The sequence below is a fragment of the Lipotes vexillifer genome, unplaced genomic scaffold (genome assembly GCF_000442215.2).
Source record: "Lipotes vexillifer unplaced genomic scaffold, Lipotes_vexillifer_v1.1 scaffold621, whole genome shotgun sequence".
Taxonomy (NCBI): Eukaryota; Metazoa; Chordata; class Mammalia; order Artiodactyla; family Lipotidae; genus Lipotes; species Lipotes vexillifer.
The window spans coordinates 992,138-1,016,666 of NW_006792411.1; the positions used below are offsets into that span (position 1 = coordinate 992,138).

At 39.6% G+C, this 24,529-nt stretch overlaps 1 protein-coding gene across 5 annotated transcripts in view; it reads right to left on the bottom strand.

Moving 5' to 3' along the window:
- Nucleotides 1-24,529, bottom strand: part of FBXW11 (F-box and WD repeat domain containing 11) — a 136,026-nt gene that overhangs the window by 15,030 nt on the left and 96,467 nt on the right. For all 5 annotated transcript variants that reach the window (XM_007465536.1, XM_007465534.1, XM_007465533.1 and 2 more), the window contains 5 exons: nucleotides 17,647-17,833; nucleotides 16,684-16,774; nucleotides 9,022-9,159; nucleotides 4,285-4,403; nucleotides 2,168-2,417 (listed from right to left, as the gene is read on the bottom strand). In XM_007465536.1, coding sequence (XP_007465598.1) covers nucleotides 2,168-2,417; nucleotides 4,285-4,403; nucleotides 9,022-9,159; nucleotides 16,684-16,774; nucleotides 17,647-17,833 — 785 coding nt within the window. The remainder of the gene's footprint in view (nucleotides 1-2,167; nucleotides 2,418-4,284; nucleotides 4,404-9,021; nucleotides 9,160-16,683; nucleotides 16,775-17,646; nucleotides 17,834-24,529) is intronic.

The following is a 24,529-nucleotide window of genomic DNA, read 5'->3' on the forward strand; positions in this document are numbered from 1 at the left end:
TTTTTTGCGGTATGTGGGCCTCTCACTGTTGCGGCCTCTCCCGTTGCGGAGCACAGGCTCCGGACGAGCAGGCCCAACGGCCACGGCTCACAGGCCCAGCCGCTCCACGGCATGTGGGATCTTCCCAGACCGGGGCACGAACCCGTATCCCCTGCATCGGCAGGCGGACTCTCAACCACTGCGCCACCAGGGAAGCCCCACGTAAAGAACTTTTGCAACTAAATAATAAAGAGACAAATAATCTAAGTTTTGAAAAGAGCAAAAGATTTAAGTAGATGTCTCTTCAAAGAAGTTATAAAAATGGCCAATAAGCACATGATGCTCAACATCACTGGTCATTAGGGAAATCGAAAGAAAAACTGCAAAGACACCACTAAATACCTACCGGGATGGCTATAATAAACACACACACACACACACACACACACACTAACAAGGGCTGACAAGGATATGGAGAAATATCTGGGCTGATATTATGCAACATCTGTTTTTTTTTGTTTGTTTTTTTTCTTTTGCGGTACGCAGGCCTCCCACTGTTGTGGCCCCTCCCGCCGCAGAGCACAGGCTCCGGACGTGCAGGCCCAGCGGCCACGGCCCATGGGCCCAGCCACTCCGCGGCATGCGGGATCCTCCTGGACCGGGGCACGAACCCGTGTGCCCTGAATTGGCAAGCGGACCCTCAACCACTGTGCCACCAGGGAAGCCCCAACATCTGTTTTGTACAAAGGCCCAAACCCTCTTGACTTCCAGGCACTGGTCTTGTACAAATTGGTGTGACTGAGTGGTGAGGTGCCAAAAATCCTAGTTTTTCAGCTTCCAGACTCTATCCAATCTAAAAGTCTGATGCTATCTAGTCTGTGATCTGTGGGGCTAGATACTAGCATGCTGGCCAGTACGGGTCATAAAAGGAAGGTTTCTGAGCCCATACACTGCTGGTGAGATTGTTAAATGGTGAAGCCATTTTGGAAAACAGTTTGGCAGTTCCTGAAGATGTTCAACACAGAGTTATCATCCCAAGAGAATTAAAAGTATATGTACACGCAAAAATTTGTACACAAATATTTATGGCAGCATTATATATAACAGATAGAATGTGCAAACAGTCAAAATGTCCGTGAACTGACGAACGGATAAACAAAATGTGGTGCATCCACACACAGAATTTTTCTAGTCGTCAGAAGGAACGAAGTCTGATTCACGCTACAAAGTACATGGATGACCCTTGAAAACACTACACTAAGTGAAAGAAGCCAGACACAAAAGGCCACATATATATGATAACATTTATCTGAAAAGTCTCAAATAGGCAAATCCATAGAAAGTAGATTACTGATTGCCAGGGACTGGGGGGAGAGAATAGGGGTTGACTGCTAATGGGTATGAGGTTTTTTCAGAGGGTGATAAAGATGTTCTGAAACCAGTGATGACCATACAACACTGTGAATGTATGAAACCACTGAATGGTATGCTTTCAAATGATGAATCTTATGGTATGTGAATTATATCTCAATAAGGCTATTATAAAAATATAAGGAAAGCTAAAATTTTAATAAGTTAACATGTACATTGGAACCAGCACTGCATTTACCATACCCGATGGATCACCCTAGACTACAAGTGCTTGTCACACGTCTGCCTCACACCACACGCTGAGCTCCTTGGAGGCAGGGACATGTCCTGCTCATCATCATATCTCTTAGCACCCAGCCCAGGGTCTATGGCATGGCAGGCTCTCAAGATTAGGTGAATAAATCAAATCTGAACTCTGCCACTAACTAGCTAATGTGGTCTCCAGCACAGTCCTCTGTGCCACATCTGTAAAATATGGCTCAACAGAGTGCTGGGAGGGTGGAGTGAGGCAGTAATGGGAAGCTTCTGGCCCATGGTACATGTCCCATAGGTTAGTTCTCTTCCCTTTAAAAAGGTTATCAACAATGTCCTTTCATGAAATAGAGGACTGCTCTCAGTCCGGACCCCATGACCCTTTTCTACGACCTTGCCTACGACTTGAGAAGCATAAAGAATGAGCATGCCTTGAGGTCTCATAAGCACAAGTAGAGGAGAATAAAGATCTTGCCAGATGCGAGGTTGGTCTAAGCCACCTCTGCTTTCTCTATGTTCTAAAAGGGATGGGAACAAGCAGAGTTATGACTGCAGACACACTTACTTTGATGGTCCTGTCCCCAGAGGCAGACACTATGTACTTATCGTCAAAGTCTACTACATTGACAGCAGCACGGTGGCCAACCAGGACACGGCGTAAAGTGATATCAGTGGCAGAAGCCATGTCCCACACTGCGATGGAGCGGTCCTTGGAACAGGTCACCATCAGTCCATTGCTGAAGCGTAAGTGCAGTACAGCCTCGTTGTGGTGGATCAACGTGTTCAGAACTTCACCCGTGTTCACATCCCAGACTCTAGAGAACAGAAAAGCACAATGCTTAATCATCGAGACAACCAGGAAAAAATTCCTGTGTCTGTGCTCTGGGCCCATTTTTAGTAGTAGGCTGGGGAGGTGTGGACTTCACTTGTATCTGGTGACCGGGACCTGACACCATGCTTAAAAGGAGCCCCCAGAAGCAATTTTTCTATTTGTGAAGAAATGGTAAGATGGTTTCAAAAAAGAAGGCCAGGGCTTCCCTGGTGGCGCAGTGGCTGGGAGTCCACCTGCCGATGCAGGGGACGCGGGTTCGTGCCCCGGTCCGGGAAGATCCCACATGCCGCGGAGCGGCTGGGCCCGTGAGTCATGGCCGCTGAGCCTGCACGTCCAGAGCCTGTGCTCCACAACGGGAGAGGCCACAACAGTGAGAGGCCCGCGTACCGCAAAAAAAAAAAAAAGAAGGCCAATTCTGACTCCTGCCCAGGTATTCAGGGATGGTGTTTGCAGCCTTGTGCTGATGGCAAAAACTGATGCAAGGAAGTGGGCTTTGCAGTGAGTTTGAGATGACAGAGAGAAGATGGCTTGGTGGCTGGGTTCCAAGCTTAAGGTTGATTTTGACCTCTGACAAGCTTTTGAGTCTATTATTTATCCACTGCAAACTGGAGGCTGTGGGTCTCATCAATCACCACACCCATCTATCTACCCAACCGCTTTACGGACAAAGCACATGTCTCCAATTGCTTCACCCTTGAGATACAGGCTTCTTAGGGGCAGCCCTTTCACATCATAGCTTTTCTGTAACCCCAACCTCCTAAGGGGACAAGTTCGTGCAGAGCAGACGAAGAGAGACTCAGGCTTCTAAGGCCGAGACATGACCTATCATGGAAGCAGTAGCCTGGAAGCACTGAGTCAGGGAAAGGATACGAGGCATGCTGGTGACTATTTCAATCTCTTAGGTGTGTCTGTAAAGCAATCCTCTTCAAATCTCTGACTCACTCTAGAAGAGGCATTTCCTTTCCTCCCCATGACATGCTTTCCTCAGGCTACCAGCAGTCCAGCTGAAGCTTTACTGTATTATCTCTAGGCTCTGGTGAACGCATCACTACAGCAAAATCCAAAGCCATCTGGTATGGAAAAACATCCTTGTCCCAGTGGTTTAGGAGTAGATCCCAATAATGTTTCCTTTCTACTCTCAATTCCCAACCAGCAGTCACTGCTTCCCTTCTACTGTAGAACACTGCCACTTCCATCTTCACCACTCTGCCCCTGGGGTGGCATCTGAAAACTAGTGTCTCCATTACTGGAAAAGCTACATAATATCAAGATAGTCTTGAGTGCTATAAATTCAAGGCTCGAAATTAACTAACTATGTGACTGAGTAAATCATTCGCCTCTCTGGCCTCCATTTCCCAATGCTACATCTATAAAAAAGAAGATACTACTTACTTTAGAAAGGTTGATGTGAGAATTCAATAGAATAACATTATACAAAATATCGGGCACATTATTTGTGTCCCTCAAAAAGTGCTGCAAATCTCTGCTTCTGATTCTTTTGGTACTTGTAGCTTACTGTCCACCACACTCCTAGAACACCTGCTTCCTTTGCCTCTCCTCTAGAGCGTGGTCTCCCAGGAGAAAGCTACCCTGATACTGTTAGGTACTGTGCTTTTACAGGAAGGCATGTTGCCATCTCTAGAATGTATGGTAATGGGAATAGGACCGACTTAACGAAAGTTAGCTTTCCTGCCTACTTTGCTCAAAGGTACCTACACCAAAAATGGTTTTGAAATATAGCATACAAAAACATATACAGAGCATGCGTGTACTTTATCGCAGAAGAGGAGGTGAATCTGTCTCCTTGTGGAAGGTACAGAAGTTCAGGCCAGCGAAATCAAATCACTCACCTCACTGTAGAGTCAGAAGAGCCAGTCACAATGACACGTTCATCATACTGGAGACAAAGGACAGAGCCAGTGTGTCCCGTTAACACTTTCAAACATTCCAAGCTGGTTTTATCCCAAATCTATTGAGACAAAATCAAACACAAACAGTAATTTAGTATATCACATTCTGATAAATGTTTTTATCATACCTTATTTTCTGAATCATAAAACAAAACAAAGCTGTGTCACAGTAAATAAGAGCAGTAAACATCAAACGGGTGGTAAATGACAAGAGGGGAAGAAGAGGCAATACTGAATAACTTCCAGAATAGATATACTACTTTGTTTACTTTGTCCCCATAACTACTGTGCCCATTATACTTAACAGCTTTATAAAGAGCATTTTTAAATAAACTCTGTGAAAAGAGTTGGCTCACCCTCTGGAAAACAACGTGACAGTATCTATTAAGAGCCTTTAAAAATGCATACCCCTTAACCCATTACATTTGTTTATGAAAGTTTAAAAATGAAAAATGTTCAGCATCTCAGAATAACTTCCAAGTAAATTATGAAGAGTTTTTAATGAGAAAACACACTGCTTTATTATAGTTACTTTAAAAAAAAAAAATCAGAATAAAAGTCATCTCTATAGTGACATCAACATTATGTATATTTAAAAAAAAAAAGATTAAAAGGAATTAAAGTGTTGATAGTTGGCTTTGTACTCTGCATGCCGTTTTTCTCCTCTCTTTTGATCTTTCCAGTGTTTTCCAAGTTCTCAATAATGTCCCAAAATAATGGGGGCATGGAAAGTGATTTTTTTTCAAAGACTGTTTTGTTAAAAATAGAGTCTATGGAACTCTTTCTTCCCTTGTAAAAGTACTATCATAATTTGCAGTGTCCCTAAAGTTTACTACAAATGGCCAAGATATTACAAGCACTACAGACAGTTAAGTGCCCTTCTATAAGAGTAAGGCTTGCTTCTAATTTCTGACCTAGTAGAACCACAGCTATTTTGAAAGTGTGAGCTGATCAAGGACTGAAGCAGAATGAAGTACAGAAGGTTTCCAACCACTGGTCTAGAAGAGCTCTCTAAAGCGTATTTTTGCTCCATTCCGTGTCTTATAAATCAAGTGTAGGCCTAATTTAGGCATGGGTATGCCTCTATTAAGAGAATGCTTTAGAAACATCCAGTGTAAGTGAAATGCAAGCCCATGGCCAGCCCATGCTTTGACAAGGTCATTATAAACCATTCTTACCTACTCCTTAAAGGAGAACTGCCAAAATTAAATAATAACACTTTCAAGAGCGTATTTGTGGCCAAAGGTTAGGACTATCAATAAGTATTACATAAAAATAGAGTTCTGCGGTCAAATATGTTTTCAAAGTTGGAAAACTCTGGGTGTCTCTACTGTATGTCTTCTCAGAGCCTTTATATGCTACTGTAACCTGTAAATTTCTAAGAAAGGGATACAGCATGCAGTGTTTTCTAAATTTCTTTGAAGGGAATTACTCTTCAAAGCAATATCCTTTGGATTCACATCCACAGAATACCTTTTGGGAAACACTATAATACATATAGGAAATGAACAAAACAGTTTCTTTATATTCTATAATTCAGTGAATTTTTGCCCCAGCTATTGGAATCATTGAAATTCCACTATTTTATAAAACAAAAAAACACACAAGCAAAAATACCTTTTAACTCACCCAAAGTAAAAGAATATAGAAAACAAGGCCAAGGGGAGAAAGCCCACTACAACCTATCTTCCCAGTTGATTGTAACTAAAAACTCTAGACAAAATACAAAAACAACTAGCTGAGGACTCTGAAAACTGTGAGGGGAAGGGCAGCCAGGAGAAAGCAAGTATTGTATTGAATACATTGTAGCAAGGGGTAAGAGTTTGGAGACAGGATCCACGTGGGGTGAGTTTACCATTCTTTCCGTTTTCTCATTTCCTTCTTTTGTGGTCTTGACCCAAAGGCAGGTCCAGATCAAGGAACTGCACAGTGAAACAGCAGCACAGGCAGCTATAATCTGAGAAACCAGTCTTTCTGGACAGAAAGGCTGAAAAAAGAATCCTTGGGGACCAAAGAATGTGCGAAAGACCCGATTTTCTTTTTCTCTTTTCTCAAACGGCTTTGATCCAAAGGACAAGCCCAGTCATGGAGAGGTACTGCAGAGCAGTGGAACAGGTAACTAAAATTCTAAGAGAAACCCCATTTCTCTGGCCAAAGGAAAATGAAGAAAGGATCCTTGTGGGCTGTAGAGACTTAGGGAAATCCAAAACAGGAAAGGGCTGGAAAAAAGAAAAAGGCTTCCCTAATTGTATATGAGAACCCACACAACACATGACTTGGGCTTGCCCTTAAGCAGTGCATGCACAGGACAGACTAAGCCAACACATCAAAGGCCGGAAAAAGCGCCCTGATATTTAAACTACCACTGAAGTCTCAGACTAAACTCTGAGTACTGCAAGCCCAAGACAGACCCAAAGTAGCACGGCAAAAAGCAGAAAAGAGATTAGAACCAACCCCCCTAACTAGGCTGACCACCTGCTTAAAAAAATACTCACTCACACATATTCTCCAGAGGATTATAACAGGACCCATAGACTTTACAATACAACATCCATAATGTACAAGATACAGTCCAAAATTACTTGACATTCAAAAGCCAAGAAAAGTGACCAATTCTCAGGGGAACAGACAATCAACACATGACAAGCTAGAGATTACCCAAATGTTGTCATGGTCAAAGACATCAAAGCAGTTGTTGTAACTATACTCCATGAAGTAAAGATAAACACACTTGATATGAATGAAAAGAGAGAAGTTCTCAGTAGAGAAATAGAAACTATAAAATATAATATCTGAAATCTTAAAATTCACTCAATGGGGGAAAATAGCAGAATACAGATGAAAAATTCAGTCAATTTGAAGACAGGCTAAGAGAGATTATCCAGAAAAGAGAGGGAAAAAAGACTGGGAAAAAGTAAGACAATATCAAAAGATCTAATACTTGTGTAATTAGAGTCTCAGAAGGAGAGGAGAAAGAAACTGGTGCAGAAACAAAATTGAATAAATAACGGCCCAAACTTCTGAAATTTGGTGAAAGACATAAATTTACAGATTCAAAAAGCTCAGTGAAAGAACTCGTAGATATGACATCAAAAGTATGAGGCATAAAAGAAAACACTGGCAAACTAGACTAGACAAATTAAAATCTTCTGCTCTACTTAAGATATCATTGAGAAAGTGAAAAGACAAGTCACAGAATGGAAGAAAATATTTGCAAAACATATCTAAAAAAAGGACTTGTATCCATAATATATAAAGAGCTCTCAGAACCCAATAATATGAAAACAGAGAACCCATTTTAAAATTGTACAAAAGATCTGAATAGAAACCACCAATGAATATACAGATGGCAAATAAGCATGTGAAAAGATGCTCATTATCACTGATCACTGGAGAAATGTAACTTTAAACCAAAATGAGATATGTCTACATACCTATTCAAATGGCTAATATCAAAAAACAAAACAAAACAAAACAAAACCCTGCGACTACCAAGGGCTGACCAGGATGCAGAACAAAAGGAATTCTCATACAGCGTTGATGGGAATGTAAAATGGTACAGCCACTTGAAAACACAGCTTGGCCGTTTCTTCACAGGTAAAACGTACACTTACCATATGAGTTAGCAATCCCACTCCTAGGTTTTTATCCAAGTGAACTGAAAACTTACGTTCTCGCAAAAACGTGCATGCATATGTTTACAGCGTCTTTATTCATAATTGTGAAAAACTGTAAACACAAATGTCCTTCAATAGGTAAATGGATAAACACACTGTGGTGTAACCATAAAGCAGAATGTTACTCACCAATAAAAAGGAACTATCATTATGTGCAACAATGTAGAAGAATCTCTAATGCACAATGCTAAGCATAAAAAGCCAGACTCAAAAGGCTACATACTGTGTGAGTCCATTTACAGGACATTCTTGAAAAGGCAAAATTATAGGGACAGAAAAAAAGATCAGTGGTTGTCAGGACAGGGGGGAAAAATGGGTAAAAACGCAAAGCAGCAGGACAAAGGAATCTGGCGGATGACGGAACTATTCTGGATCTTGATAATAGTTGTATGGTTGCACAATTCTTTGTGCTTGTCAAAACTCACGGAACTTTACACCAAAAAGAGTGCACGTAAATTATAACTAAAAGTAAAATTATCCCACAATGTTTTCTTAAATATGAGAAAATAAGCTACAAACAATGTGAAACAAAATCTATTAGAGCCATTAAACACAGAGAAATGATCCAGTTTATCTACTATTGAAAAGTAAATAAAAACAATATAAATTGCTCTATCATTCTTTTGTGTTATCAACTGAGCCTTTCACAGAAACCATAAAAGGTAATGATTTTCATTTATATGCAAGTCAGCAACACTTTTACCGGCTAGCCAAGAAATCAAAAGCCCTGTGGATACTGAGATATTTTCTACTTGCACCTAAATACAGGATACAGAAAGTGAATGTGCTTAGAGAAGGGCAAGAAGCGAGAAAATCCAAGGGTCCAGTGTTAGTAGAGGGAAACGCTCTGGCTCTAGTTCTTTAGAACCAGGCAGACAGCTGCCAAGATTGAGTGGAACAGATAAAAACCAATCAGGAGGAAATGGAGAGATTGTTACATCTAATGTCTAACATGTAACCACAATTCTAAAAATAATACATACAAAATGCAGTCATTCACCTTAATAGAATTATCTCGAAGGCCACTGATAATTTTTTCATCATCATACTGTAAACAGTAGACACCTTTACTATTTTCAGAGCGGCACTGAATCCTCTGCAAGTTGTGTCGTCCACACCGCCAGTTAGATTCTATAGTCTAAGGGAAAAAGGAGGCAACAGATGAGTTTTTGTGAATCAACTATTCTATTAGGGTTCAGACTTTGGGGTTCCAGAAACAGCATACCACTGATACTCCATCTTGGTTTGCATAACTGTCTGTGGATAGGAATCACACTCTTTTCCAAGTAAAACATTAGCCCAACAATATTTTTCCTCAAATATTCTCTGCCCATCTGGCAACTGTCACAGGATTTCCAATGAGTTTGGGTTGGGTTTGAAAAAAATGGCCTAGACAGAATTCAATACGTTTAAAGAATGCCATTTGCACCCAAAACATACAAATAAATAGTAACTCATTGGGTCACTCTCTAATGCCAGTTAAAATATCTGGCAGAAGACCACCACTAACATTAAGCGTATACTAACAATCTGTGTATCCATCCAGAGCACTGATTGTCCTGATCATTGAGAAAAGATATTGACAACTACTACATGCCAACTACTATAGCAAGAATTTTATTATCCATTTTTAATCTTCTACCAGACTGAAGCTCCTTTAGAATACGAATGGCACATTTCAGCCCTGGATTCTCATTCTTTCATCATTCGTACAACACTTACTGAGATGTTAGTATATTCCAGGTACTGACTGTGCCAGGCATGGGGATGAAAAGACTGACAGGAAGCATACTGCTTTCAAAGGATGCAACTGCAATACACAGGCACGCAGTAACTGGAATTGGATATACTCTAATCATATGTTTATTTGGTTAAATGATCCACACATTAACCTTGGAAGGAAGTTCTCATTACTTTCCTTTTACAAACAAGGAAACAAGAGTTTAACTTGCCCGAGGCCACAAAACTAGTAACTGGATGAGTTGGAAATCACACCCAGTTCTTCCTGACTCTGAGCCCATGCTTTTTCTACTAAAATATGCAGTGTCTTCAAAGAAAGTATAGCCCTAGCTATTGTGGCAGTGAACACATAAAAAGATCAGTAACAACTCCAGATAAAATATCAGTGCCAAATGAGTGATTAAAAATTGTAAGCGCTGCAGGACTAAAGGGATCTTAAACAGCGTGATAGCCTGAGACCAGTGGGCAAAGTTTAAAGAGGAAGTGGGTCATGCCCAGAGCACTAGAAGACCTAACCTTTGGTAATGGATGTCAAGGATTTTCAGGATCAAAAGATACACTAAGAATAACCAAAGTATAAATTCCTGATCCTTGAATTTAGGGGACAATGGGGACTACAATTGGCTATACCTGAGAGTTCAGGATCTAGTTCAAAAGGCATATCTGAGTAGCTAATTATCTGAGTAGCTAAAGGCTTAATTAGTTGCTTTAGTGAAGAAAGGAGATAAATCTCATTTTTATTCACAATAAGCACTTAATTACTGGTTCTGCTGACATCTAACAAACCATGTTTCCTCTTATTTTGAAGGCAACATGCTTCTGTATGCTCTGAAATGTAAAAATTTACTGAATGTTATGCCAGGTACCACGCTTCCATAACACTATGCTATGTGTTTTATATAGTTTACAGTTAATTTAATCATCACAATTCTGAAGCCAAAATTATTGTCCTCATTTTACAGAAAAAGAAATGGAGGATTGGAGACACTGATACATGAGTACTTAAACAGGAAACTGTTTCCTCATTTGTGGCCTCAGTACTTAGCACAGGAGCCTGGAAATATAAGCCCTGCCCTCAAAGAGTTCCCATACATAGCCTTGAGAGAGGCCAGGATCACATATTTCCATCATCCAGGGGATGCAAAGAGGTGCCATGGAGGTGCCATGAACGAGAAACAGCTCATCTGTCCATCTGCTACCAAATCAGAGCTTCTTAGCCAGCATCGTCATCTCTACCGAGTTTGTAAGATGTCAGACATAAAACCACATTTCAAAAACAAGAAACCAAACAACAAAACAAAAACAAAAATTTACCCCACTGTGGCTACTGCTACTAAGGTAGACAACAGATATGTCTATAAGCAACTTTTTAAAAAGGGATTCAGAATATAAAGAATTTCTTAAATTGAACTCAATGCTTGGAATCATTTAGAGAAATACTGTATTTCTAGAGAGTGACTGAGCCACGTCAGCATGCTAAGCATACCAGGAAAATGCTGACTTAGGAGGCAGACCTACTGGTAACAAGTCTTAGTCATGGCCAGTGACTCCTGGCAATGGTTACCAACGTGCAGGCTACACCCTGGGGGCCCAGAAGGTTGCTGCTAAATGTGACTCCACATAAACCCAAAGTATTACAAAGACGAATACATAACCTGTCTTATCAATATACATGGTGTTATTTTCAAAATTCATATCGTCGTTCTTAGTTTTAAAACATACACAATTGCTTTAAAATATTATTGAATCAGTAAGCAGCTTTGCTATTCTGTATAATATTTCAATGAATAGAAAAAGCACATTTATTTACTATCACATGGAAGCTTGAAAAACATTTTTTTAACTTTCGTGTGGGAATCCCCATACCAAAAAGAATTTCCTACATGCTCTCCCACTACTCTAAAATGTTTTTGAGAACCAGGAGACTTGGTTATAATCTATTACTGTACCTAAAGCCCTGAGGACACAGAAGAGAGAAGCTGGGTAAGGCAACACGATCAGCCTGTGATACACCCATCCCCTAAGATGTCTGGACAGAGAACACTACCCAACATAAAAGGCCAAGCCATACCCTCTATCTCCAACCCTCAAACAAGAGCCAGAGGCCAGGACCTCTCAAAAGCTCTGCTAGATAACAGGCCTTCATTCTAAGTCAAGTAGAAGTTAGGAAATGGCTTAGCTTCTCAACACTTAGAACGAGCCTATTTTCTAAAATACATTTCTGAATTTTAAAAGAAAAAGGCTTACCAAATCATTTTTGATGGGTCATTTTAGGAAGTTCCCATCTAGGGCTGTTTTAAAAATTATTAGGTTCCTGAATCCCAAAACAAGTACAGTTTGTTTCAAAATGCCAGGAAAGGGACACTAAATGAGACCAGGGAGCTGACTACTTTGTTACACACCAACCCAGTGTAATTCCTAAGACTTTACTCTTCTCAATTCTCAAGGCCACCCACAAAAGAAAGCAACACTTCCTGCTGGCTGTGCCTGCCCAAAATACTACCTACCACCATATTTGACGACCTCAACTGGCTTATATAAGCCGGGACTTTTTCAGAAAAACTAGACCTTTAAAAATGGAAGGCAGCCCATTGTAGTTGAAAATACCTAGGCCAATTAGCAGCTTTAGCAAATGACTTGGACTGTTTGAGTCGCAGTCTCCTCCTCTGTAAAAGATAATATATACTTTCTCAAACAACTGTTGGAAGGCTCAAATGAGATTACGTACATACAGTGCTTATCACAGTGCCTACAAACGGTAGCAGTGGCGCTCTTTCTCATTTGTGGAGAACACTGACCAAAAGGAGTAGGCTGTGACCAAAAAAAATCTCACCAAATTGCCGGGAACTGTTGTCTCAGTCTAGGCTGATCTTCAATGCTGATAGCCCTGAGCCCTCCCCAACCATTCCCAGGAAGGGGCTCAGCCTGCAAATGCAATTCAACAATCATCTTAACTTCAGCAGTAGGAATATAGGGCATACACAGGTGCACCTCTTTAATGATGCAGATACCTGCCATTTCACTTAGACATCATGTGGTGTGGCTACTGTAGAGGAATATCTCATGTTTTTGAGAACTTGTAAAATCCCCTTACCCTGTGCAAATCTTCAAAATACTGGGAAAGTAGCCATGATACACAGAGTATACAGCAGCATTTAAATTGGCAATAGAGTGAAAACAGATGTCTGAGTATGAAGGAATAACATTATTTTTAGAAGCCTAAACACAACTGGGTGGGTGGGCAAATTTCAGCATTTTCTGGTTAGGACAATGTTAATATCAAGTTTGCAAACCACAAAAAAGCTCCCCACTTTCCCTGAATAAAATGTGGTTTATTATAAGGTGCGATACAACACACCATCATTTTACTAGTGGTCTGTTCCAAGGAGAGTGCTTCAAAGGCTTTAATCCAGTGAATAAAAAAAGGAAAAAGGCATATTATATGAAAGAGTTTGCCACTAATCTGAGATGGCAAAAGAGAAAAATCCAAGTTCAGGACACCAGAACTCTGACTGCTTGAGTCTATTATAACAACCCCCATCTCTGTGTTGAGGGACATCTGACGGCATGGTAGAGCGAAAAGAGCATGGACTTTGGACTAAGAGTCTCAGTTTTGACAATTTGAGGACTAAATTAAACTACTGTGGCAAAGTACCTAACAGTATAGTCTCATCATTAATAATAATGAGGATGATGATGATAATAACAATTAAGACTCTAGATAGCAAAGGAAATATGGCTGCTTCTTTTAGGACTGTGCCTCAGGTTTTCCAGGAATTCCTTCTCAATTCAGAGGCACTCTAAACTCTCTCCCTCCCACCCTACCCCCTCTTCTTCTCTCTCCCCCTGTGTGTGTATGTGTGTGTGTATGGCAAGAGCACCCATGAGAGATGAACCTTTGCAGAGAACTAAGAATTCTTATTCTCTTCAGACTTCATTCCTCACATTCTCATTTCCTGAATAACAGGGGTTGGCCATACTAAGCCAGGTTCCCTACTTCTTAAAAATTAGCCAATTTCTGTTAGGTCAATGTGGAAGGGCAAGGTCATCTGCTTGTCAGAGCCAAATATGGGAATGGATAGATGACAGGAGCCAGCACATGAACTGGAGCTGTCAAGGTAAAGCAAGAAGGATAGAAAGCAAAAGGTGCTGTGAACTGGCAACCCTGCAAAGCATATGAGAAAAAACACAAGAGACTCCAAGGCTGTGTATGCGCAACCAGGGAGGGGGACAAAAACATCCACTTGATGTTCAGGGTGTAATTTATCTTTTGGCAACAGGCTTAAAACCCTCTAAAGCACTACCTTTGCCATAACTGGACTAAAACAAGGCCAGCTAATCTTATCTTAACTCATATGCTTTTTTCAACTAAGAGTAAAGGACACTGAGTTTTCTCATCTTTGGACAAAGATGAGACGATCACCTTGAAAAGTCTGTAGGCATTTAACAGCATACCTCTTTCTCCTTCTCTTCTGGAATTCTCTACTTTGAAAATGACAAACAACAACACTAAGCCTAGAGCTGGCCAGACCTCAGTTAAAATCCCTTCTCTTCTACTTAACTACGTAGGAAGTTCTAAATTTTCTTTTAGTCTCAGTTTCCCCTCCTTACAGGTGAGGATGACAGGTAGCTTGTTGTAAGAATTAAATGCAATTAATAATCTATGTAAGTCACACAACATGGTTCATGGTTCATGAGTATACTGCGAGGGCTCAAAAGAGGGTACTTGTAATTATTATAGTCTGCTTGTGAGGGTTTTGTACCAGGCACATGGGTAACAGCCAAGCCTGTGAGTCTCTCATTTGTTTGTCCCACGGATCACTGACACAACTCTCTGCTTTGTGTGTCTACCCAGGACAGAATAAAACACACTCACAAAACAGAGGTAAAGAACTCTATTTTGATGAAGTACCATTGATCTATAGCACACAAAAAGTTGCATTAAGTGCAGAAGAATATAAGGATGATCACAGACTCAACTACTGACTGATTGTATGATCACCGGCAAGCTACTTAACCTGGGTGAGCCTCAGGTTCCTCAATTTTAAATATGGACAGGGCCTAACTTTCAGGTATTGTCGAGTGTTACATGAGAAAATGCATTATAAAATGCTGAAAGTATCTAGGACAAGTAAACACTCTATACGTGGTACATTATTTTTATCATTATTACTATGAGTGAAAGTACCGAAGTATAAAACATCATCCCTTAAACTAAGAGATCTAGCCCACAAAAATCTGGAGGAGACTCTTGTGGCCAACCAGTGGGTTTTCCTAAACCACACTTTAAGAACCACTGGGTAGACCACCATGATATAGAGGTTTTGTGTCAAAAAGGGTTTTCCTCCATAGCTCTATTTTCCCTCACATCTGCCTCCTCCTAACTTTAAAATATTATTTCAGCCTGAGTAAATGGTTATGTTAGGTGGTGTCACATACTGTCATGCCATAGAAAACTGAGTTCAGATTGTCGATTATAACACTACTAATGAGAATTAAATAAAATAATATATGTCACCAAATCTTCAACCTGATCAAAGTTCTTCCAGAGTTCCTATTTATTAATGATTGACCTTAGACATCATCCTTCTTATAATAAAGGACTTGCTGAAATTATTCAAGGAAATGTGGAGATACTTTATAAAGAATAGTTGGGAGGAAAAAAGTAACAAGTAATATAGTTTCTAAGATCTATGCATAAGCAGTGCCTTAGTAAAACTACATGGGGTAAAAGACAATCCCTCTAACCTGAAACACACATACACCAATCAATGTAAGGTTCAAGTTAACCCTATGTTTCAGCTACTAAAACTGTAGGAGCAATTTATTCTAAGTTTTGAACTGCCAAGCGATCAATTAATTCCTAAACTTTAGGATTTGTATGGCAGAAGTTTTAAATCATTTAACCTACCCTAAAAGGTTACTTATAGCTCATTTTAGGGAACAGAATATTCAAGACAATAGCTTGCATTTGAAATAATGATATTCCAGTCATATTCAGATTTACTGTTGACAAAGCGATTCCATTAGTTCACATCTGCCTTAAAAAGAAGGCAGCGGGGAGGGGTCTCCAAAAAAAGCACATGTTTCTCCATTAATGAATTTTGGCACAATAACTTTTATGTCTATCACCTGGGGGTGAGGATTACTTCATGTTTGGGAAACTGAGTATAACTTTATGGGTGATACAGCATTGCCTAGCAAAAGCTGAACTTTTTTGCCATGGAGGAAATTAGTGAAGTAACCAAGACCTGCCAAGAACACATGTGAAAGAGTTAATCAGAAATGCCTGTGCATGTCTTTCTTGGTTCAAGGAAAAGGGCTAAATAATAAAACTGAACTAATTAGAACACATGAACAATATCAAACATCTCCAATGTTTCTCATCAAGTTCACAGAGTTTTACTGGTCTGGGGAAGTTACACTCAAATCCAAAATGGTCCACGAGCATAATTTGCTCTATAAAAGCCACATAACTATTGCTTAGAATCATATTTGAGTCCTTTTAAAGAAAAAGTATGGGAAATTTACAGAGGAAACTGAGACTGTGCCTTCTCTAGCTCTCTAGAGATGGCTCAAAAAATGTAAAACTATGCTTACCTGAAAAATTGGGCCTTGGATTTCGGAAATTTCATCAAATTAAAACAAAAAGTTAATTTTGGATTAAGGTTTTAATTAACTGGTAGCCTTGCAGAAGCATTTCATGTTTTAGAAAAGTTAGATTATTTTTTACAAAAAGGCACTATCTACTCTGAAGGATAGCTGCAGATTACACATTGTGACATATTTGCTCTAAGAATTCAACTTAAAAAAAAAAAACAGTTCTATGAGTTTAGAACTAGACAACTAAGAACACTAAGACAACAAAAAAGTTGAGAACAAGACACAAACAGCCCATAAAACAGATAAATCATAAAATTACCTCTATATCCTGGATAATCTTTGGGTATAATGACCTATAAAATGAATTGGGAGGGCCATCTGTTGGTCTGTTTTTAAACAGGTACTGATCCCTGGCAAATAAACACAAACAGATGTTACATTTTTGCACATAAAAGGGTGAATTTTATTTAAACATGGTGCTTACAAAGATGTACCTTTCAAGTCTTTTGACTTGCATTGAGCTTTAACAGTTCAAAAGCAGGATTTCTGACAATTAAGTGTACATGTTAGGCACAAGTTTACTTCAACTTACAGTTCTTTAGCATGATCCTAACCTTTTATTTTCTGAATACCCAACACAATAATCTAGCCTTTTATTCTACAGTTCGATAAAAAGTGTTAATGTAGCTTTGTGAAAAAGCTAACTGAGTACATTAACAAACTTTTTCCCATAAAGAAAGCACAGCCCTAACCATCACTCACACAACCACCTATCTGTCCTAGCTGTGGCACTCTCTTTCTCTGTGCTGTCAGGGTACTGACATGTACAGAGCTATAAAGCTGTATTTCAGATAACAGGTTGTCTCTGAAAAATCGTGCCTGCTGTACCTTCCATCTTCAACCAGGATCAATATCTAATAGCAAAATGGCATTATCTGACTTTCTCATATTTTCCTTTTTCTTATCTATCTTTTGGTAATGGTGTCATCACCTAAGGAAAATGTGAAAGGAAAAGCATAAACACATAGCTTTGAAAAGCCAAATTGCTCAAACTGTACAATACATCTTAACAGTTAATAAATATAAAGGAAATATGCATTTCAGAAGGGGTTATTCTAACAGCTTTAACTTTCCCCCCCCCCAACTCTTGACTACTCATCTTTTCCCACCTGTTTAAAATAGGCCAACACATTTGGCAAGTATAATTGCATTTTTTTAGTAATCAAACTGACCCTAGGTCAAATAAACTTTATTCAAGGGAACAACCAACCTAAATACTTACCACCCTCTTCTTTCTGAAAGTCCCTTCCATAGAGGGTCAGTGCGCACCATTCGTTCAATCAACTTCTTCCAAAGCATTCCTTCGGAGATCACTCGCTGCCATTCCTTACATACCAGCTCTGCTGCACACAGAGACCTGGCATCCAGGTAGGAAAGAATGTTTTCTGCTATGTGATCTAAACCTTGCTCTACAAAATAGAAAAGGCAATGAAGGAATAGGAAGGGAGATGGAAATGTACCAGTTACCATTTCCTTAAAGATAAGAGGAATAAAGAAATCCTGAACCAGGAAACATACCTGAGTAATATCAACAGTTCTTCAGATATACAAGTGCATGAGTACATAAACATAGACACTTCTTTTTGGTTCTGATTTTTTTAAGATAACACAATTGATGGCACCAGTTCCTGTGTGTAAAAGCCAACCCTGGACAGTTCTATATTTGTCAGATATTATAATAAATGATTTCTTTTACATAACTCTATGGGGTAACGACACCCCAAATTTTACAGATGAGGCAGAAAGAGGTAAAAGGATTCAAGGTTTTACAATTATAGGGTAGTGAAGCCAAGACTGGACTCCGATCTCTTGCTCCAAAGTCTGCATTCTTTCCCCTCTGATTTACTGTTTCTCGTAACAAATCATCCTATTAATACATGACCTATGTGAATCCCTTGGGGCTAAGAAGACAAAAAGGTGAGAAACACTGACTTATCTGAAAAGTTTATGAAAAGTTAAACGACAATCCAAGAATTAAGTCAGGTGCACTAAGATGTATTTTTGTCAATCATTTCTCCATCTCCTTATGGAGGTAAAATCCTCAAAACCATGAACCACATGCCTAAAAATTCTAGAACCTTAAATCGTTTATCCTACACAATGCAAGTATCCTCTCAAAGACAACCAAGATTCAGCCTTTGCCTGACATTCACAAAGGTAATAAGATCACTATGGTCAATGCTGTTGCCACCTGGACACTCCCATCCTGTGGTTCTGGGCATGTCCTCTGCAACTACAAGAAATAAAGCTCATCCCCAGGCCTCCTCTGTGTTGGGGTGCGAAAACTAAACACACAGTTGGAAAATTCCAATTTCAAGTCTGGGTTCACCACCTAGAACTTCTAAGACATGAAACAAATACTTAAACAATACTGAAACATCCCTGCCCTTGGTGTTTTTTTTTTACCAAATAACGTGGTAATGGCCAGTAACAACCGTCCTTTCTCACACCACCTGTATGAATCAAAAAAGTTCTACAGTGGGCCTCCCTGGTGGCGCAGTGGTTGGGAGTCTCCCTGCTGATGCAGGGGATACGGGTTCTTGCCCCGGTCCGGGAGGATCCCACGTGCCGCGGAGCGGCTGGGCCCGTGAGCCATGGCCGCTGAGCTTGCGCGTCCGGCAATGGGAGAGGCCACGGCAGTGAGAGGCCCATTTAAAAAAAAAAAAAAAAAGTTCTACAGAAAGATTTTAAAGACAACAAAGTACCATTCGGGGTTAATATTTGTTCTCTTTTTCAAGATAAATAGAAGGAGTATAGTCATACTAACTTGGCAGGGTATAGGTAAATCGTTAAACTTTCAGAACCTCAATTTCCTTGTCTGTATAAAACAGGGATAATAATCTCTGCCTTATTTTGAAAATATCACAATGAGATGATGCATAAAAAATGCTTTACAAACTAAGGTTTTTTCCAACTCTAAGAATGATGATGGTTTACAGGCCCTTCATATACTGGTTCTACTCTACAGTAGGTCTAATACCCAAGTTATGATCTGATAATGAAGACTAACTACACTGGGACCACTATCTTTTCTTGCACATGTCATTATATTAAGAGTTAAGGCCGTCAAAGATTACACTGCCTTCATCTAACAATCATATCACAGTAGACTCCTAAGATGGTAGTAAGCTGAATTAAAATCTTAGGCCCTTCCCCCCAAAACATCTATTAAAACAATTCCCCTTAATTTCTGTATTTGTGTGGGTAGTTTCGAAGGGGAGGGCAGCTCACACGGAAGTCTACATTTATCCTCTCTATAATTCACCTTCAAATCTTTATCTGACCCTTCCATGTCAGTCTCTACAATTCCGATTCTGTCATACAGAAAAGTGGATATTCCACACCAGATCTGCATGGTGGGCAAATGCAGTAACTCTTTACCCCAAGTTGCTGGCAAACATGTTAAATGGGTCAGAACCAAGGACAGCACCCGTGATTCTATATTTCCCTTCAAGCTATCATACACCCATTCATTAAATACTCACAAGGTACCAACACTGAGCCACCAGTTCTAAATCATCTGGATTTTATACTACTATTATCCAGCCCATATCTCTCTATTCAGTCCTCAAGGATACTTGGAGAAACTTTGCCCCATGAAGACACTACCATCTTTATTTATACCATGTTTCTGACTTGCTAGTCTCATAACTTTATCCAAAAAGGAAATCAAGGAATAGGAAGAGAGATGGAAATGTACCAGTTACCATTTCCTTAAAGATAAGAGGAATAAAGAAATCCTGAACCAGGAAACATACCTGAGTAATATCAACAGTTCTTCAGATATACAAGTGCATGAGTACATAAACATAGACACTTCTTTTTGGTTCTGATTTTTTAAGATAACACAATTGATGGCACCAGTTGGTATGGTTACTCTCCATGTTCCCTTGCTGGTGCTTACTACATAAAGTTGGTATTGCAATTTTTTGTTTACAAGTTGGCACTAGCTGCTTTGTGTCACTTTTAAACATATATAACCCATGTTCATTATAGAAAAACTATAAAATGCACATAAGCAAATACCTTTAAATCACCTCTCAGAGATAATGGCTTTTAACATTCTGTATACTATATCTTTCTAGGATTACACAACCCTACATAGTCTTTTCAACAGCTAATTAACTTTTGATAATCCATCTGAGAATTAGGCTAGAATGGAACATCAAATTCAATAGCCAATAGCTCGCATATACACCTTCTCCAGTTCTCCCGTTCTTAAGACCAGGAAATCTGCTCATCAATCATCTCTGGGTACTATCATGCAGGACTACCAAACACAGTTGTACAAGCTGTATGTTCACAATTGTACAAGCTACATGTGCACAATTGTACCCAGTAGCTCTACCTACTGGTTTTCAATTACTTCTCAATGTTCCACAATTCTGAAAATCACAGACTTAGGTTCTGTCACTATCCTGGCACACAACATTTTTAGGTTTACTTGTTATAGGAGCTATGTTAAAGACATCTTCATATCTTTCTTGGACTACAATTTTTCTGTCCTTTCTGGTTTAAAACCATTATTTAAAACCATTATTCTTAGTGGGGAAAGAAAAAAGGATAAGTTAAATGAGGAGTGAAAATACGCTGTTTCTTTCTATTACCACTACACCATCTATTCCAAGTACACTGTCCCTTCATTCTTCGTGCTCTTGCTCCAAACAGTTGATTATTTTATTTGTTTTTAACTCTCCCAAATTCCTTAACCATCTCGGACAATTTCACATTATTTGGGGCTTGGCCTTCTTGATACCAGTCTCAAAGGGTCAGGCTACCTTTTTGTGTATCTCCATGCCCCTTTCTTCCATCTTCTGTCCAAGTGTACTTAAAATCAGGGAAATTCATGGATAATCACATGGGGTTCTACTTGTGCCTATCCACTGATAGGATTAGCAAATTATTAATCAGAACTTTAAATTTCAGAATCTCTCTACTGTCTTTAATCATATTTTCTTTTACAGTCTCTGGCCATGGCCTAATAAACTTAGCTCTTCTCTGAATTCTTCTAATTCTGGGGTACTTTATCTGACTATCTTCTAGTTTCTACACTTAATATGAGAACACAGTCACTTTCCAAGGCTTATGTTAATTCTAATCACTAACCAAATCCTCCTAATTGGTTATAAACACACCCCTAACCAATTCCCCTCTCAAATCCTCTGCTGAGAGAGGAAATGAACAGACAAGAACACATTATATAGCTGTCTTTTCAGGCCTCAATGGCTGCCACATCCCCATGGTCTATATATGGACTGGGAAAGCTGCATCCAAATCCTCCACCTGGCTGGGTAGTCTATGCGCTGGTTCTCAGAAGCCTGTGTGGTTATATCACTTAGGGTTACTGATTTGAGAAACAACAGCAGCAGAAACAGCTTCCTAAATATTCTCCTGATCCACTGAATCAGAACCTCTAGATGGTGGGGCCCAGAAATCTGTATTCTTAAGAACTACTACCAGGTAGTAGTTCTGACATGCTGGGAACTACTGCTTCATAGCAATAATATCCCTTTTAGTCCTCACTGATTTCCCGCCACCTCAATATCTCACACCACTGGGCCATCAGTGAGATTCTGCATAAAGAAGCTCATTATTAGACACATACTTCCAACTCTTTCAAATGCCACTGGTCCAATTCGGCAACATCTCAGTGAAATCTATGAGATTTGATTTATTTCCTTCTGGTAATACTTTAAATTCACTTCATCCTTCTAGGGGGCAGCATGTTTTAGTTTCTCGGAAAATGCACTGGCTATAGAGCCGTATAATCTGGGTTGAAGCAAATCAGTTTTCCTTTTTGGATCTCAGTCTGCCATAAAATAGGAATGATATTAAATGCCTAAGAAGGATCATCTCGTATAATCTGCATGATAAAACCCTCTGAGATAGGCTATAAACAGCCTCATTTCATAGAGGAGGAACTTCTTAACCTTGCTGGAAAGGTTCATAAGAGGAGGTTATTCAGGAGCCAGATACCGAGCAGGTACTCAATAAATGTCAGTCTCTCTTCTTCCCTCTTCCAGAAATCGCTTTACCTGCTATCACTGGTCAAGGAAGCTAAGCAGTATTCTCCTCCCTTGTTACTTTCTGCAGAGAAAATATGACACACCTCCCCTAGCAAACTGCTAATTCCTCACTAATAGCTTGGAGTAAGTCTCATACCCCTTAAATATTTAAAGAAGAATAGGAATCACACAACCTCTATTTTGGGCACCTTGGAGTACCTAGCCCCAGGAGCCATGTAGACCTTGTAACTTTCTGGTTTCAAGACTATTCAGAACAAAGAGGTTACTGAATAAGGTGGTCCATTTGCCTGAGCTAGGAAGTGCTCTGAGGTGTTAAACCTAAGCGTTTTCTTAAGTATCAATGTCTGGCTCTCATTTACTCTGTGGTGCTGAGACGCCCCCATCTCCTGCCACCCCCCTTCCCAAGGCAATAAGAGGACACATTGTGGCCTCAGAAAATGAATCCAGAATACTGCACACATAGTGCCGAAGAAGTGCTGCTGTTGCTAATTACAGGCACCAGATGAAGGTCTGGAAATTTTTCAATAATAAATTAAAACAATTAAAAGGCAAAATTTTCAAAGCTCAATATGTAAATAACATTGCACCAAAATGAAACTCAAATGTGTAATGTCAGTTCAATGCCCTTGACTATAGCCAGTTTTAAGACAGCTGCTTAGATCATACAATTACAGAAACTTTTATTATTTTAGAAACACATTTCAAAGAGCAGCTGCAAAGAAATTTCCTTCCCCGCCCACCCCTGCTGTCCCTTCCCCCTCCCTAGTCACAGATCTAGTTGTAAACTCTGAAGTTAGAAACTTTCTTTCCTGATAGCAAAAGTCTGTCAGTGGATGCCTTTAACTTGGAATATACTGACCTAAGGATTCAGACACAAATGCTCAGGTCACAATGTCCAACATTTTGTTATGCCAACAAAGTGGCACACACACCTACCTAAATGATGTCAGGATGAATCAATTCGGAAATCAGTGGGTGAATAATTAAAACTTCCTGGCAATAAATCGTACTGCAGGTGCTTCCTGCCTCTCTGGGCTTTTTTTTTTTTTTAACTGACATCCTCAGAATACCCACCAATGCTAGGCATATTATATACAATGTCTTTAATCTTCACAATATCCTATAAAGTATTATTATCATTCCCACACAGATAAGGAAACTGAGGATCCAAAAAGTGAGCTCACACAACTATTAGGGGCAGGGGCTGGGATTCAAATGGAGGGGCTGTCAAATCCAACACCCATCATCTTTCCACTCTGTCATGCTGGATCTCTGGCTCTGCATCCAGCCTAAAGCCTACACTCTAGTTCTTCCACATCTCCCAAGACCTCTGATCTAATCTCTGTCACATTCACAGTCCATAATGGTTTATCATCCTTACTTGAGGATGAGACAAAAGAATAAACCATGGCCAGGAAGGTAAGTGTTTTTAAAATTCTTAATTGCTTAGACACCTCACCAAACAGATCACCAATGCTTATCGTCCTTCTCGAAGTACAATCTGTCTCTACTTCAAATGGTATAAATTTTCCCTTTAACAACAGTTCTTACAAACCACAAACTTAGCCTGCAGAAATTGACATTGCAGACTAAACATTTACCATGATTTTTAGAAAAGCATATCATAATTATCACTTTTTCCACTGAACCAAAAGGAGCCAGAGACCACAAACATTTTCCATTTTCCCTATACTGACAGGTACGATATTCACAGTAAGCATTAAAAAGTCAAAACTACAGACCGTTTTTATAGAATTAATGGTTTTCACAATCAAAAGAAGTCTTAAGTAGACTGTCAATTTCAACAAAGTAAAGATTCAAACTAAGGATCATCTACAGTAAAAGTTAAACACCAAACCAGGATAATGATTAGTAGGTTGTTCCACACATTATCAAATCTAAGTATGAACAAACACATGGACCTGTTTCTCCCCTAATGCTCTTAAGGCAAGATCTGTGCTAAGGAACTAATGCCAGATTTAATCCAAGTCTACTAGACACTAACTAACACAATCAACTTGGCCAGCTTGTCCCCAGCTATTAGATTCATATGTATGATATATACTGACATATGTATAT